The sequence below is a fragment of the Phyllobates terribilis genome, unplaced genomic scaffold (genome assembly GCF_046119375.1).
Source record: "Phyllobates terribilis strain yellow unplaced genomic scaffold, ASM4611937v1 Scaffold_7__3_contigs__length_470593459, whole genome shotgun sequence".
NCBI classification, from domain to species: Eukaryota; Metazoa; Chordata; class Amphibia; order Anura; family Dendrobatidae; genus Phyllobates; species Phyllobates terribilis.
The window spans coordinates 139,521,171-139,538,951 of record NW_027362767.1 but is presented as its reverse complement, the minus strand read 5'-3'; the positions used below and the strand labels follow the sequence as shown (position 1 = coordinate 139,538,951).

The 17,781-nt window shown below is 48.3% G+C and overlaps 1 protein-coding gene across 1 annotated transcript; it reads right to left on the bottom strand.

Annotated features, from left to right (window-relative positions):
- Positions 1-620: 620 nt before the first annotated feature.
- On the bottom strand, positions 621-17,512 carry LOC141155395 (ribonuclease inhibitor-like). Its single transcript, XM_073642262.1, has 4 exons — positions 17,502-17,512; positions 17,162-17,332; positions 3,022-3,192; positions 621-759 (listed from the first exon to the last, which is right to left on the bottom strand). Exons 1-4 carry the CDS (start codon positions 17,510-17,512, stop codon positions 675-677), a joined length of 438 nt encoding a protein of 145 aa, XP_073498363.1. The 3' UTR covers positions 621-674.
- Positions 17,513-17,781: the final 269 nt, after the last annotated feature.

Sequence of the window (17,781 nt, the reverse complement as noted above, 5' to 3'; positions counted from 1 at the left end):
TATATTCATCTATGAGCTTCCCCCTGACATACTCCAGTGTAAGCTCATCATCTGGACGCGCATCTAGTGCGGTTACAAGCGTATCATAGCTCTCTGGAAGGCCACTAAGCAGTAATGTGGCCACATGAAAGTCCTTTAGATCTTCCCCAATGCCTCTCAGGCGTTCTACAACTTCCAGAACACTTCTTATGTAATCTTGCATATCCTGACCTTTCTGTAGCTTAGACTGGTACAGCTTTCTCATGAGATAGAGCTTATTGCTTAAATTTATCCTCTCATGTACCTTTTGCAACTGCTCCCACATTTCCTTTGCAGTATTACATTTACACACATGCACAATCTGGTCATCATCTATACTGAGTGATATGGTATTTTGTGCTTTCTGATCCATCTCTGTCCACTCCTGTGGCACTGGGTCAGGTTTAGGCTCCTGTGTGTATTTCCACGTACCTTCTCTTATCAGCAGCATTTTCACTTTGAATTTCCAGGATTGATAATTCTGGTTAGTGAGACTTGGCACTGTAAATTTCATGGAGCTGCTGCTGGTGGCCATCTTTGCTTCTTCTCAGTTTGCTGTCTTTCTTTCTTTTCTTTCCTCTCTGTTCTGGGGATCTGTGACTCTGGGGACTCTGGTACATCTGGGACATCTGGGCCCATAACCTGTTAGCAGAGGATTAATCCACGTGACATCCAGAGTTTAGAACACAGAATGTAGGTTTATTCATATCCAGCATAGGCACAGCATGGAGTCTGGTGTTACTGCAGCATGAGGAAATCAAAGACATGTAACATCAATACAGGAAAAGAAGGAGGGGGCATCCTGTCTGTGTGAGTTTTTTTCTTTTTTTAAAACACAACTTTGTTAACAACCTCACAATATGCACAACATATGAAACAGCATAGTAGTTGTTGCAATACACATACAGATTAATATGTATTATTCCAACACGTCTCCATCCTGTACACGTCTCTTATACTCGCACGTCTCCATCCTGTACTCGTCTCTTATACTCACACGTCTCCATCCTGTACTCGTCTCTTATACTCTCACGTCTCCATCCTGTACTCGTCTCTTATACTCTCACGTCTCCGTCCTGTACACGTCTCTTATACTCGCACGTCTCCATCCTGTACACGTCTCTTATACTCGCACGTCTCCGTCCTGTACACGTCTCTTATACTCTCACGTCTCCATCCTGTACACGTCTCTCATACTCGCACGTCTCCCTCCTGTACACGTCTCTTCTACTCGCACGTCTCCATCCTGTACACGTCTCTTATACTCGCACGTCTCCGTCCTGTACACGTCTCTTCTACTCGCACGTCTCCATCCTGTACACGTCTCTTATACTTACACGTCTCCATCCTGTACTCGTCTCTTATACTCGCACGTCTCCATCCTGTACTCGTCTCTTATACCCGCACGTCTTCGTCCTGTACACATCTCTTATACTCACACGTCTCCATCCTGTACACGTCTCTTATACTCACACGTCTCCGTCCTGTACACGTCTTTTATACTCGCACGTCTCCATCCTGTACACGTCTCTTGTACTCACACGTCTCCATCCTGTACTCGTCTCTTATACTCCCATGTCTCCATCCTGTACACGTCTCTTATACTCGCACGTCTCCGTCCTGTACACGTCTCTTATACTCACACGTCTCCTTCCTGTACACTTCTCTTATACTCGCACATCTCCGTCCTGTACACGTCTCTTATACTCGCACGTCTCCATCCTGTACTCGTCTCTTATACTCGCACGACTCCATCCTGTACACGTGTCTTATACTCGCACGTCTCCGTCCTGTACACGTCTCTTATACTCGCACGTCTCCGTCCTGTACACGTCTCTTATACTCGCACGTCTCCATCCTGTACACGTCTCTTATACTCGCACGTCTCCGTCCTGTACACGTCTCTTATACTCGCACGTCTCCATCCTGTACACGTCTCTTATACTCGCACGTCTCCATCCTGTACACGTCTCTTATACTCGCACGTCTCCATCCTGTACACGTCTCTTATACTCGCACGTCTCCATCCTGTACTCGTCTCTTATACTCGCACGTCTCCATCCTGTACACGTGTCTTATACTCGCACGTCTCCGTCCTGTACACGTCTCTTATACTCGCACGTCTCCGTCCTGTACACGTCTCTTATACTCGCACGTCTCCATCCTGTACACGTCTCTTATACTCGCACGTCTCCATCCTGTACTCGTCTCTTATACTCGCACGACTCCATCCTGTACACGTGTCTTATACTCGCACGTCTCCGTCCTGTACACGTCTCTTATACTCGCACGTCTCCGTCCTGTACACGTCACTTATACTCGCACGTCTCCGTCCTGTACACGTCTCTTATACTCGCACGTCTCCGTCCTGTACACGTCTCTTATACTCGCACGTCTCCGTCCTGTACACGTCTCTTATACTCGCACGTCTCCGTCCTGTACACGTCTCTTATACTCGCACGTCTCCATCCTGTACACGTCTCTTATACTCGCACCTCTCTGTCCTGTACACTTCTCTTATACTCGCACGTCTCCGTCCTGTACATGTCACTTATACTCGCACGTCTCCATCCTGTACACGTCTCTTATACTCGCACGTCTCCGTCCTGTACACGTCTCTTATACTCGCACGTTTCCGTCCTGTACACGTCTCTTATACTCGCACGTCTCCATCCTGTACACGTGTCTTATACTCGCACGTCTCCGTCCTGTACACGTCTCTTATACTCGCACGTCTCCGTCCTGTACACGTGTCTTATACCCGCACGTCTCCGTCCTGTACACGTCTCTTATACTCGCACGTCTCCGTCCTGTACACGTCTCTTATACTCGCACGTCTCCGTCCTGTACACGTCTCTTATACTCGCACGTCTCCGTCCTGTACACGTCTCTTATACTCGCACGTCTCCGTCCTGTACACGTCTCTTATACTCGCACGTCTCCGTCCTGTACACGTCTCTTATACTCCCACCTCTCTGTCCTGTACATGTCACTTATACTCACAGTAATTTTTCTATTCTGCAGTTAGGACTGCACATAGCCTCTGTCAGGTGAATAAAGTGAGGACCAAACAGACGGTTATTAGTCAGGTTAAGTATCTTCAGAGACCGGTTATTCTGTATTCCAGATGCCAACTGGATGCAGGCAGTGTCTGGTAGATCATTAAAAGCCAATCTGGAAGAAGAAAAAGATGAGATATGGGTGAGGTGCTATAAATTCTGGCATTTGTATAAAATCTCTTGCTGTGAATGTGGAAAGAAAATTTACTCAACAATAAAATCTTTAAATGTCATCACAAAAAACTGCCGCTTATTCAGGTGCATCTCACTAAATTAGAATATCATCAAAAGTTAATTTATTTCAGTTCTTCAATACAAACAGTGAAACTCATATTATATAGAGTCATTACACACAGAGTGATCTATTTCAAGTGTCTTTTTCTGTTAATGTTGATGATTATGGCTTACAGCCAATGAAAACAAAAAAGTCATTATCTCAGTAAATTAGAATACTTTATAACAACAGCTTGAAAAATGTTGTTAAAAACATGGGAAGCATGAAGCGCTCTAAAATTTCCTGGTAGACGGCTGCGCTGATTTTGGTCTTGATAAAACACAGTGGACCTACACCAGCAGATGACATGGCTCCCCAAACCATCACTGATTGTGGAAACTTCACACTAGACCTCAAGCAGCTTGGATTGTGGCCTCTCCACTCTTCCTCCAGACTCTGGGACCTTGTGAAGTGTGTCAATGACTGCCTTCTGGACCTCTGTCAAGTCAGCAGTCTTCCCGTGATTGTGGAGCCTACTGAAACAGACTAAGGGACCTTTTTAAAATCGTAGGAAGACTTTGAAGGTGTTTTTGCAGGTGTTTTTTGTTAATTATTCTAATTTACTGAGTTAATGACTTTTGTGTTTTCATTGGCTGTAAGCCATAATCATCAACATTAACATAAATAAACACTTGGAATAGATCACTCTGTGTGTAATGACTCTATATAATATAGGAGTTTCACTTTTTGTATTGAAGAACTGAAATAAATTAACTTTTTGATGATATTCTAATTTAGTGAGATTCACCTGTATGTGGTAGATGCAGGAATGATGGGGCTTCTAAGTATCATTAAAGCCGGGGTTCTGTGACCATTATTCACCGACCACATAAAATTTCAGAGATAATTGTGTACATATATTTTAGCTCTCATTCACACAGTCATAATAAGGCCTCATTTAACTATTAGTGATGAGCGAGTGTGGCACCCCAGGGGTCCGGTTGCCACAGTGGCATTGCCTCCCTCACAAGCGGTGATGCCATGCCTGGAAGCAAGCAGGGGTCCCCTATTCAGGTATACTAGCATGCAACACTTTCCTGGCTCCAGACCAGCAAGGGGAGCTCCTCCCCTTAGCAACTGGAATCTGGAGGCGGGGTTAGTTAGAGTTAGTGAGAGGAGTTGAAGTCAGGAGAGCGAAGAGGAAAGACCTGGGGAGTGGAGCTGCACGGCAGCTCACCCCAGAGAGGAGCGTATAAGAACCGGACACCGGAGTCCGAGGTTGTGGGGCACTGGAGGCCCAGCAGCAGAAACCGGAGAGCAGGAGACTGCAGGTCTCCTGGCCCCATCAGACGCCCGGAGGCTCAGCAGCACATAGGGCCCAGCACCGCCACGTGGGAGCGACACTCCAGGAAGGCCCGAGCTGCCTGCCATACGGGTGAGCACAAAGACGTTTTACTCAGGGACGAGGGCCGCAGCACAGCTACAAGCAGCAGGGCCAAAGAGATTAGCGCAAAGGGAAGGCCTCCAACTTCACCTGGCGAGGTGGATTCCCAACTTTCTTTCAGGCCGCCCGTACCTCTACTACCAGCTAGTACCCGTGCCCCAGTCTGCCTAACCACCGCAAGTAAAGATAAGAGGAAACCGCCATTAAGTTGTGGACTGGTTATTATCTGTTCCATCCCCTGCACTACACTGCCCAGCAACATCTATAACATCACCATTTCCTGCCCTGGAGTTAAGCTCTGCTTGTGGAGAGCTGAACCAACTCTGCTGCGTCACCATCAGCTCCAGAGGATCTGCACCGCAGCGGCGGCTCCATATAGCTGCATACCACAGGTGGCGTCACGAACATTAAACTATAAAAACTATAATCCCCTTTTATTGACCGCCCTGGGTCACGGACCGGGTCACTGCCACTGTGACATCCCCTGCACCGACCGGCCCGGCACTGAGTACCCCACGGCCCAAGGGGCGTGTCACGAGCACTAAAATGCTCGGGTACTCGTTGCTCGGGATGAGCACATTGGAATGCTCGGGTGCAACGAGCAACGAGTCCAATGCAAGTCTATGGGAAATTCGATCATTTTTCCGACGGCCCCCCCTCCACCGGAGATCTGCAGAGAGCCTAAAAATTGCTGAAATTACATGGGAACAGCATGGGGGAGACCACTGGAAGCATGTCTGACTCCCAGGCTACTGCTGTCAACCATGTTGTCAGAGTATTACGCTACTTTTACGAGTTCACAATAAAACATACATAAACTAAACCAAAATGGATTTTCCTGGGAAAAAATGTTAAGGAACATCCTTTCCAGAGTAATGACTTGTATATACAGCAAAATAAATAACCAAAAGAAAAAAAAAAAGATCCACCACGCCTTGGGCTATGTTCACACGTAGCAGTTTTGATGACTTTTTGTATTGCTTTCAATGATGAAAAAACATTTACCAGTGAATTTCATTTTAACATTTTACTACCTTATCTGGCCATGTGGTGTGTGAGACATAATCAGACACATCCTGTTTAATTTATAAAAGAGGGACGCTGAAAGTCTCAAAGCCTATTTTTATAGGGCCATCAGGCGGCCCTTACTATTGTTAGAGGGCCATCAGCCGGCAATGCTTTGTTGTTCCCATTATTAAAGAGCGGGTCTCCTATACTGTTAATGCATATGCAGTGACTGCAAGGGATGTCAAAAATTTGGACGCACCACAGTACCCCTTTGAAAAGACATAGAGGAGGGCCTCAGTAACAAAATGTTCCCATTATAAAGGAGCAGTTCTGCTATACAGTTATTGCATATGCAATGACTGCAACGGCTGCCTAAATTTAGGAAAAATCTCAATACCAATTTAAAGACACAGGGGAGTGCCTCAGTAACAAAATGTTCCCATTATAAAGGAGTGGTTCTACTATACAGTTATTGCGTATGCAGTGACTGCAATGGCTGCCTAAATTTAGGAAAAACCACAATACCAATTTAAAAGACACAGAGGAGGGCCTCAGTAACAAAATGTTCATATTATAAAAGAGCGGTTCTGCTATACAGTTATTGCGTATGCAGTGACTGCAAGGGCTGCCAAAAATTTGGACGCACTCCAATGCCCCTTGGAAGAAATGTAGAGGAGGGCCTCATTAAAAAAAATGTTCCCATTATAAAGGAGCGGGTCTCCTATACTTGTAATGCCCATGCACTAAGTGCATGGGCTGAAAAACATTTACCCCTGTGGGGTATACATGAACATACTGTATATCATACAATATAAAACAAAATCAGGAAGCGTATACCCATGTCTGGGTGTGAAGATGTGCATGGGAATAGAGTTAGACCTCCCAAAAAAAGACACTGGATTTGAGTTTATGCTCTGCTGCTATCATTTGGTGGTGTTGAGAAGTCTGGCCCAATTCAGTCCTTGTTCATTTTAATAAGAGTCAGCGTGTCAGTATTTTCAGTTGACAGATGGATGCGCCTATCAGTTATAATTCCCCCGACAGCACTGAAAATCAGCTCTGAGAAAACGCTAACGGCAGAGCACGCCAGGACCTCCAAGTTGTAGAGAGCCAGTTCATGCCACTTGTCCAGCTTGGATACCCAATAATTATAAGGCACAGAGGAATCACGAAGGACGTTGGTACAGTCAGCAAGGTACTCCTTCAGCATGTTCGTAAAATTATCCCTCCTTGTGAGAGTACCTCGCGCATCAGGGCCTGTGCGATGGGAGGTTCTGAGAAAACTCTCCCAGACCTTTGACACGATCCAGCAGAGACAGGGGAACACTATTTGGGTCTCTCTCGCCTGTACTCCTTGGTTGTCGAACGAACTGCGTTTTCAGATGGGAATTTTTTTTAATAAATCAACAACAAGGGCTTTCTGGTACTGAAGCATTTTAGCACACCTGTCCGCCACAAGAATGAGAGATAGAAAGTTCTCCTGGTAGCGTGGGTCTAGAAGTGTCACCAACCAGTAATGACTGTCACCCAAAATTTGGAGAACGTGAGGGTCACGGGAAAGGCAGCGTAACAAAGTTAGCCATGTGTGCCAGACTGTTAACAGGCAACACTTCTGTGTCCTCACCAAGAGGACGACTAACCATGCTCTCATCCTCCTCCTCCCTCTCGTCAGGCCATCCACGCTGAACAGACGATATGACAGTTGTGTGGGTAGTACTGTCTATAGCGCAGAAAACTAGCTACTGTTCTTGCTCCTCCTCCTCCTCTTCCTCATTGTCACTCAATCCACATTGGGATGAGATGAGGCTGGGCTGTGTGGAAACACCCTTTATGGTCCCTTACTCCATCTCATCGTGCTCCGCCTGCAATGCCTCCTCTTTAATTGTGAGCAGCAACCGTTTCAGAAGACAAAGAAGCGGGATGGTGATGCTAATTATGGCGTCATTACCGCACACCATCTTGGTGGAGTCCTCAAAGTTTTGGAGGACGGCACAGATGTCTGACATCCATACCCACTACTGAGCTCTTATGTGCGGAGGCTGACTTGAATACAGACAGGCGTTTTGAAGCTGGTACTCAACAACTGCCCTGTGCTGCTCACAAATCTTTCCCAACATATGCAACATTGAGTTCCAACGCGTGGGGACATCGCACACCAGTCGGTGAGCTGGAAGCTGCAAATGCTGCTGAAGCACGGCAAGGACGATGGAAGCTGTAGCTGACTTTCTAAAATGGGCACACACGCAGGGTACTTTCACATGCAGATCCGGAAGATCCGGGTAGGCTTTGCAAAACCACTGAACCACTAGGTTGAGCACATGGGCAGGGCATGGTATGTATGTGAGCTCGCTTTACTTCAGAGCCGCCACCAGGTTCTGGCCATTGTCACACACGACCATGCCTGGCTGCTTGTGTAATGCGGGGACAGCACACTGGGGGAAATAGAGGCAACTGGGGACCGAGTACTGAGGGACGGCTGCCGCCATCAGGTTGCGGAAGTCTTCAGTCTCCATGAGCCTAAAAGGCATCATTTCGAGAGCAAGCATTTGCGAAATGTGTGAATTTAGTAGTGTGGCCTGGGGGGGGTGTTGGCTGTGTATTTGCACTTGCGTTCCAAAGACTAGGGTAGGAACAACTGAGTGCTGCGCTGGGACAAGGACGTGGTTGCTGATGGTGGTATTTGCGAGTGTGCAATCAGGTGCAGGGCGGGAGGCATCTTCACCTGCGCCATGGACAGGGAATTGGCGTGCACTCACAACAGCGGAATAAGCAGTGGTGTCACCCACAGACACTGTTTCTGGACCCTGGTGTTTGGCCCACCTGGTCGGGTGCTTTGCTGTCATGTGCCTGAGCATGCTGGTGGTGGCCAGGCTGCTAGTTTTGCTACCCCTGCTTATGCTGGCCTGGCAGATGTTGCAAATGGCCTTTTTGGGGTTATTTGCAGAGTCTTTTAAAAACAAACCAGACTCTGGAAGAACTAACAGTTGTACTGGCAACTTCCATTGTGTTGGTGTCCAGGGAATGGTTGCCTGCCTTATATCTATGGCCACCACACTGCTTGTTCCTGCCTGTTGTGGTGCTACACCTCCCTCCCCCTGTGTGCTGCTGTCCTCGCTGTGTATGTCACCTTGCCAGGTTGGGTCAGTGACTTCATCATCCACCACCTCATCTTCCACTTCCGCACCCTGGTCCCCCATCTAACTTTCTGGCAACTGTGTCTCATCATCATCCACCTCTTGTGACAGTATTTGCACTTTCCCACCATCGCCTTCATGTGACCGTGGCTGCTCAAATATTTGGGCATCGCTACATGCAATCTCTTTCCCCGCTTGAAGCTGGCTGGGTAAGAGGCCAAAATCTATAAATGGAAAAATGAACAGCTCTTCGGAGTGTCCAAGTGTGGGATCAGTTGTCTCCGGGCACTCGGCATGGAGGGAGGAAGGAGGATCATGGTGAGGAATATGCGGTCCAGACTCATGGCTACTGAGACTTGACCGTGTGGAAGACAGGGTGGTGGTGGCAAAGTGACTGGAAACATTATCTGCTATCCAACCAACAACCTTTTCACACTGCTCTGGGTTCAATAGTGGTGTGCTGCGGTCCCCTAGTAATTGGGACAGGAAGGTTGGGCGACAAGATGTGGGTGTTTGTTGTGGCACAATTTCAGCTTGCACCATCACGTCCACTTCCCTGTCCCTTGCCACTCGCCTTTCCCATTTTAAATGGAGAATAATATTTTGCACGATCGCTACAAATGACTTGATTTGTACTGCAGTTATATGTGATACATCTGACGGACACCCACGGTTTTATATAGCGGCCTTGTAGTTTACTATTATTGGCAGCGACCACGTGTGAATAGCTTCACTGACACACTGCTGCCAAACTGTAAATAGAGGACAATATCTTCCATGGTCGCTACAAATGGCTGTAATTTGGGATCACGTCTGATGATGGAAAAGATCTGGCTGTATTCTACAGTGTTAAAAAGCAAATAAAGCAGTAAAATGTTGGAGTCTATTACTTTTTAAGAAAATAATCAGGATTAAGAGAAAAAAAACCTTGATATCTAGTCCAATGGTTAACTGTAACAGGTAGCAGTAGCAGAAGCAGACACAACCTCAACATATCAAACTCTCGCCTTCAAAAGGAGCCTGAAGACCCACCTCTTCTGACAAGCCTACAACCTGCAGTAACCACCGCTCCACCATACTGCTGCACTACCAGCTCTATCCTCACCTACTGTATCCTCACCCATCCTTTGTAGACTGAGCCCTCACGGGCAGGGTCCTCGCTCCTCCGCTACCAGTTGCCGTCACATTTTGTTAAAGATCATTGTAATTGTTTTTTATGTTTACCCCTTTTTCACATGTAAAGCGCCATGGAATAAATGGCGCTATAATAATAATAATAATAATAATAATAATGTGCAAATCACACTATTGTGCTGTATAGTGTTCACAATCTCTGCCTGCCTAACTCTAGCTATCACCACTGAATATATGCAGCTGGATTAGTCATCAGAAGGACTGTTCGTTCAGATGGATATGTATACTGGTGTGGAATACCTATGCCTAACTATTGCACCGCCAATTCTGTCCCTCATACAGCAGCTCTCCCTACTCTGCCTGTCTGAAGGTTAGACTGTGATGAGCAGTGAGATGTTCGGGCGAGTACCGAGCAGTAGTGAGCATGCTCGTCTGGCGCCCCTGAGGGTTCAGTCGCCACAGAGGTACTGCACCTCACCCGAGGTGTGGTGTCTCCCTTCTCTCAGGTAAGGTGGGAGTGCTGCACGGAACCCCAAGCACCTGCATCCAACACTACACTGCTCCAGGCCGGCTGGAGGGGCAACATGCAGAGCGCAGCTGCTGAGCCCTGACCCTGGCTGGAGTGGGGGGAACCCAGAGGTAGGGGGAACCAGTAGTGGGTGTGGGTGGAGTAAGTAGTTAGAGGGAGCACCATCACAGTAGATATAAAATGGGAAGCCATCTTAGTAAGACAGATCAGTTAGAGAAGGAGAGTGAGAGGAGCAGAGGCTCTGCAGGAGCTCTGCTCCAGAGGCGGGCCTAGCCAGTGAGGCCCAAATCTGAAGAGATCAGAGTTAAGTTCAGTTCTAGGGAGCAGTTCAGAAGAACAGCTCGGGACAGTTCAGAAGAACAGTCCAGGGGCAGAGTCTCAGCAGGAGATCTGCTCCATAAGTAGGGCCAAGTCAGGAGGCCCAGGTGGGGAGCAGGGAGTAGGCTTCGTTCGACAGAAAGGATCACAGGGAGTACGGCGCTTGCAGGACGGCACCCGTACGCCCCGCATCTGTCAGAAGACAGAGGGATCGCAGCCGCATTCTAGTCCCCTGAGGCTGGCTGCCCACTTAGCGTTTTTCAAGCGTTTATGCTGCGGAATTTCCGCAGCGTAAACGCTTGTGAAACGCTAGGTAATCTGCACCCCATGGTCCCCAAGGGGATTCCGCATGTTCTATGCACATGCTGCGGATTTTTCCGCAGCGTTTATGCTGCGTACAAAAATCCGCAGCATGTCATTTAATTTTGCGGAAGCGCAGCAGAACTCCCGCCATTGACTTGCATTGAAACGCATAGAAACCGCGACTGTACATTTGTACAAGCGGCTTCTATGCGTCTCTATGTGTGGATGGTACCCAGTTCTGGAGGAGAGGAGACTCTCATCCAGACCTGGGTACCATTGTACCTGTAAAAAAAGAATAAAATAACAAATAAAGTTTATACTCACCTTTCCGAAGGCTTCTCTCTGAATGCCGGCATCGCTTGAGGACCTGCGGTGACGTCACAGTCATGTGACCGCAGGCCCTTCACCGCTCTGTCTCGCAATATGCCGGCAGCCGGGAACCAGACAGGAACGAGCGCTGCAGCCACGCCGGGGCCTCGGGGGTGAGTATAGCTTTATTTGTTTTAATTTTTAGGGTTCACACTGTATAAATCCATGCCGGTTGCATGGATTTATACAGTGTGACCTAGTTGTCAAGCACTTTCCAAGTGATGCTATCGCCTGGAAAGCGCTTGTCAATCTGCATGCGGAAACGCATGTGAATCCGCATGTGGATCCGCATGTATTCTGCAGGAAAAATGCATGCACAATCTGCATGCGTTTTTTCTGCCAGGGAGATGCAGAAATGCTGCAGAAATTTTCTGCTTCATTTCTGCATCGTGGGCACATAGCCTGAGGGTCAAGCAAGTCTGTGTAACTCCGACAGACAGGAGGGACTTCAGAGTACCCAAACAGGACTGAGAGTGGGCAGCACAGAGCAGGAGGGAGAAGGACAAATAGGAACACGAGAAAGTGGGGTTCTGCCAGGTATTCCCTAGCAGCCTGAGGATTGAACCCCTGCCCGGTGAACGCAGCATGACGCGGGAGGCCTTTACTTGTACAGTGCACCTGTGAAGTGTCTTAAGAACTGTGAGTAAAATCTTGGATGACTGCACTGCACTGCATCTGTCCATTCCTTCATCGGCGCCGTTGTTCCCCCTGCACTACAACGCCCAGCGCAACCCACTCTCTACTACTATACTGCCCTGAGGCCTGCTCCACCTGTGGGGAGCCGTCCCATCACAAGCCGCCCTAACATCTGCCTCAGAGGACTGTTGCAGCGCTGGTGTTCCTCACCAGACACCACAGATGGAGTCACGAACTTTCCCAAATCCCCTAATAATTCCCCCCTTTTCAGTGACAGTCCTAGGCCACGGACCGGGCCAGACACCGTGATATCCCCCCCAGCAGCCAGAGGCCCGGCTGCCTAGTACCCCACGGCCCAGGGGGCGCGTCACTCGTTCATCACTATTAACTATCAGTATTAAGTTTCAAAACTTAGAGACTCAGTGGCTCAGTGGTCAGCACTCACTGGTTAGTATTGTTCTCTTAATGAGCCCTGGTTCAGGCTAGGAACAACTGCATGGAAGGTATTGCTTGTCTTTCTCCATTACTATGTCAGGATGATCCACTTGGTTTATTTGATGTGTAACTTATGTGCCCAGTTTAGTTTGTTACTGGTTATAATATACAAATCCCCACATCTCTTATACTCGCACATCTCCATCCTGTACACGTCTCTTATACTCGCACGTCTCCATCCTGTACACGTCTCTTATACTCGCACGTCTCCATCCTGTACACGTCTCTTATACTCGCACGTCTCCATCCTGTACACGTCTCTTATACTCGCCCGTCTCCGTCCTGTACACGTCTCTTATACTCGCACGTCTCCTCCTGTACACGTCTCTTATACTCGCACGTCTCCTCCTGTACACGTCTCTTATACTCGCACGTCTCCTCCTGTACACGTCTCTTATACTCGCAGGTCTCCTTCCTGTACACGTGTCTTATACTCGCACGTCTCCTCCTGTACACGTCTCTTATACTCGCACGTCTCCATCCTGTACACGTCTCTTATACTCGCACGTCTCCGTCCTGTACACGTCTCTTATACTCGCACGTCTCCATCCTGTACACGTCTCTTATACTCGCACGTCTCCATCCTGTACTCGTCTCTTATACTCGCACGTCTCCGTCCTGTACACGTCTCTTATACGCGCACGTCTCCATCCTGTACACGTCTCTTATACTCGCACGTCTCCGTCCTGTACACGTCTCTTATACTCGCACGTCTCCATCCTGTACACGTCTCTTATACTCGCACGTCTCCATCCTGTACACGTCTCTTATACTCGCACGTCTCCATCCTGTTCACGTCTCTTATACTCACACGTCTCCATCCTGTACACATCTCTTATACTCGCACGTCTCCGTCCTGTACACGTCTCTTATACTCGCACGTCTCCATCCTGTACACGTCTCTTATACTCGCACCTCTCCTTCCTGTACACGTCTCTTATACTCGCACGTCTCCTCCTGTACACGTCTCTTATACTCGCACGTCTCCGTCCTGTACACGTCTCTTATACTCGCACGTCTCCATCCTGTACACGTCTCTTATACTCGCACGTCTCCGTCCTGTACACGTCTCTTATACTCGCACGTCTCCGTCCTGTACACATCTCTTATACTCGCACGTCTCCATCCTGTACACGTCTCTTATACTCGCACGTCTCCGTCCTGTACACGTCTCTTATACCCGCACGTCTCCGTCCTGTACACGTCTCTTATACGCGCACGTCTCCGTCCTATACACGTCTCTTATACTCGCATGTCTCATCCTGTACACGTCTCTTATACTCACACGTCTCCATCCTGTACACGTCTCTTATACTCGTACGTCTCCTCCTGTACACGTCTCTTATACTTGCACGTCTCCATCCTGTACACGTCTCTTATACTCGCACATCTCTGTCCTGTACACGTCTCTTATACTCGCACGTCTCTGTCCTGTACACGTCTCTTATACTCGCACGTCTCCTCCTGTACACGTCTCTTATACTCGCACGTCTCCTCCTGTACACGTCTCTTATACTCGCACGTCTCCGTCCTGTACACGTCTCTTATACTCGCACGTCTCCATCCTGTACACGTCTCTTATACTCGCACGTCTCCGTCCTGTACAGGTCTCTTATACTCGCACGTCTCCATCCTGTACACGTCTCTTATACTCGCACGTCTCCGTCCTGTACAGGTCTCTTATACTCGCACGTCTCCATCCTGTACACGTCTCTTATACTCGCACGTCTCTGTCCTGTACACGTCTCTTATACTCGCACGTTTCCGTCCTGTACACGTCTCTTATACCTGCACGTCTCCGTCCTGTACACGTCTCTTATACTCGCACGTCTCCGTCCTGTACACGTCTCTTATACCCGCACGTCTCCGTCCTGTACACGTCTCTTATACGCGCACGTCTCCGTCCTATACACGTCTCTTATACTCGCATGTCTCATCCTGTACACGTCTCTTATACTCACACGTCTCCATCCTGTACACGTCTCTTATACTCGTACGTCTCCTCCTGTACACTTCTCTTATACTCGCACGTCTCCGTCCTGTACACGTCTCTTATAGTCGCACATCTCTGTTCTGTACACGTCTCTTATACTCGCACGTCTCCTCCTGTACACGTCTCTTATACTCGCACGTCTCCTCCTGTACACGTCTCTTATACTCGCACGTCTCCGTCCTGTACACGTCTCTTATACTCGCATGTCTGCATCCTATACACCTCTCTTATACTCACACGTCTCCGTCCTGTACAGGTCTCTTATACTCGCACGTCTCCATCCTGTACACGTCTCTTATACTCGCACGTCTCCGTCCTGTACACGTCTCTTATACTCGCACGTCTCCATCCTGTACACTTCTCTTATACTCGCACGTCTCCGTCCTGTACATGTCTCTTATACTCGCACGTCTCCGTCCTGTACAGGTCTCTTATACTCGCACGTCTCCATCCTGTACACGTCTCTTATACTCGCACGTCTCCGTCCTGTACACGTCTCTTATACTCGCACGTCTCCGTCCTGTACACGTCTCTTATACCCGCACGTCTCCGTCCTGTACACGTCTCTTATACTCGCACGTCTCCGTCCTGTACACATCTCTTATACTCGCACGTCTCCATCCTGTACACGTCTCTTATACTCGCACGTCTCCGTCCTGTACACGTCTCTTATACCCGCACGTCTCCGTCCTGTACACGTCTCTTATACGCGCACGTCTCCGTCCTATACACGTCTCTTATACTCGCATGTCTCATCCTGTACACGTCTCTTATACTCACACGTCTCCATCCTGTACACGTCTCTTATACTCGTACGTCTCCTCCTGTACACGTCTCTTATACTTGCACGTCTCCATCCTGTACACGTCTCTTATACTCGCACATCTCTGTCCTGTACACGTCTCTTATACTCGCACGTCTCTGTCCTGTACACGTCTCTTATACTCTCATGTCTCATCCTGTACACGTCTCTTATACTCGCACGTCTCCATCCTGTACCCGTCTCTTATACTCACACGTCTCCATCCTGTACACGTCTCTTATACTCGTACGTCTCCTCCTGTACACGTCTCTTATACTCAAACTTCTCCATCCTGTACACGTCTCTTATACTCGTACGTCTCCTCCTGTACACTTCTCTTATACTCGCACGTCTCCGTCCTGTACACGTCTCTTATACTCGCACATCTCTGTCCTGTACACGTCTCTTATACTCGCACGTCTCCTCCTGTACACGTCTCTTATACTCGCACGTCTCCTCCTGTACACGTCTCTTATACTCGCACGTCTCCGTCCTGTACACGTCTCTTATACTCGCATGTCTGCATCCTATACACCTCTCTTATACTCGCACGTCTCCATCCTGTACACGTCTCTTATACTCGCACGTCTCCTCCTGTACACGTCTCTTATACTCGCACGTCTCCGTCCTGTACACGTCTCTTATACTCGCACGTCTCCATCCTGTACACGTCTCTTATACTCGCACGTCTCCGTCCTGTACACGTCTCTTATACCTGCACGTCTCCGTCCTGTACACGTCTCTTATACTCGCACGTCTCCGTCCTGTACACGTCTCTTATACTCGCACGTCTCCGTCCTGTACATGTCTCTTATACTCGCACGTCTCCGTCCTGTACACGTCTCTTATACTCACACGTCTCCGTCCTGTACACGTCTCTTATACTCGCACGTCTCCGTCCTGTACACGTCTCTTATACTCGCACATCTCCATCCTGTACACGTCTCTTATACGCGCATGTCTCCATCCTGTACACGTCTCTTATACTCGCACGTCTCCATCCTGTACACGTCTCTTATACTCGCACGTCTCCGTCCTGTACACGTCTCTTATACTCGCACGTCTCCGTCCTGTACACGTCTCTTATACTCGCACGTCTCCGTCCTGTACACGTCTCTTATACTCGCACGTCTCCGTCCTGTACACGTCTCTTATACTCGCACGTCTCTGTCCTGTACATGTCTCTTATACTCGCATGTCTCCATCCTGTACGCGTCTCTTATACTCGCACATCTCCATCCTGTACACGTCTCTTATACTCGCACGTCTCCGTCCTGTACACGTCTCTTATACTCGCACGTCTCCGTCCTGTACACGTCTCTTATACTCGCATGTCTCCGTCCTGTACACGTCTCTTATACTCGCACGTCTCTGTCCTGTACATGTCTCTTATACTCGCATGTCTCCATCCTGTACGCGTCTCTTATACTCGCACGTCTCCATCCTGTACACGTCTCTTATACTCGCACGTCTCCGTCCTGTACACGTCTCTTATACTCGCACGTCTCCGTCCTGTACACGTCTCTTATACTCGCACGTCTCCGTCCTGTACACGTCTCTTATACTCGCACGTCTCCATCCTGTACACGTCTCTTATACTCGCACGTCTCCGTCCTGTACACGTCTCTTATACTCGCACGTCTCCATCCTGTACACGTCTCTTATACTCGCACGTCTCCATCCTGTACACGTCTCTTATACTCACTCTAATTCCTCTATTTTGCAGTCTGGACTGGAAAAAGTCTCCATAAAGTCACCGAAGTGAGGACCATACAGACGGTTATCAGACAGGACAATTGTCTTCAGGGACCGGTTATTTCTTATTACAGAGGCCAACTGGATGCAGGAAGTGTCTGGTAGGTAATTACCACCTAATCTGTAATAACAAGAAGATTAAGTGTGTGATGTTATATATTGACCATTATAATCTAACCTGTAAGAATAAGAAGATGAGATGTTGGTGATGCGTCCACAGAGCTTTAGTATAAAATGTGTACACCGCGTGCAGAATTTTTAGGCAATTGAGTATTTTGATGACATGATACTTTTTATACATGTTGTCCTACTCCAAGCTGCATAGGCTTGAGAGCCAACTACCAATTAAGTAAATCTGGTGATGTGCATCTCTGTAATGAGGAGGGGTGTTGACTAATGACATCAACACCCTATATAAGGTGTGCTTAATTATTAGGCAACTTCCTTTCCTTTGGCAAAATGGGTCAGAAGAGAGATTTGACGGGCTCTGAAAAGTCCAAAATTGTGAGATGTCTTGCAGAGGGATACAGCGGTCTTGAAATTTCCAAACTTTTGAAGCGTGATCACCGA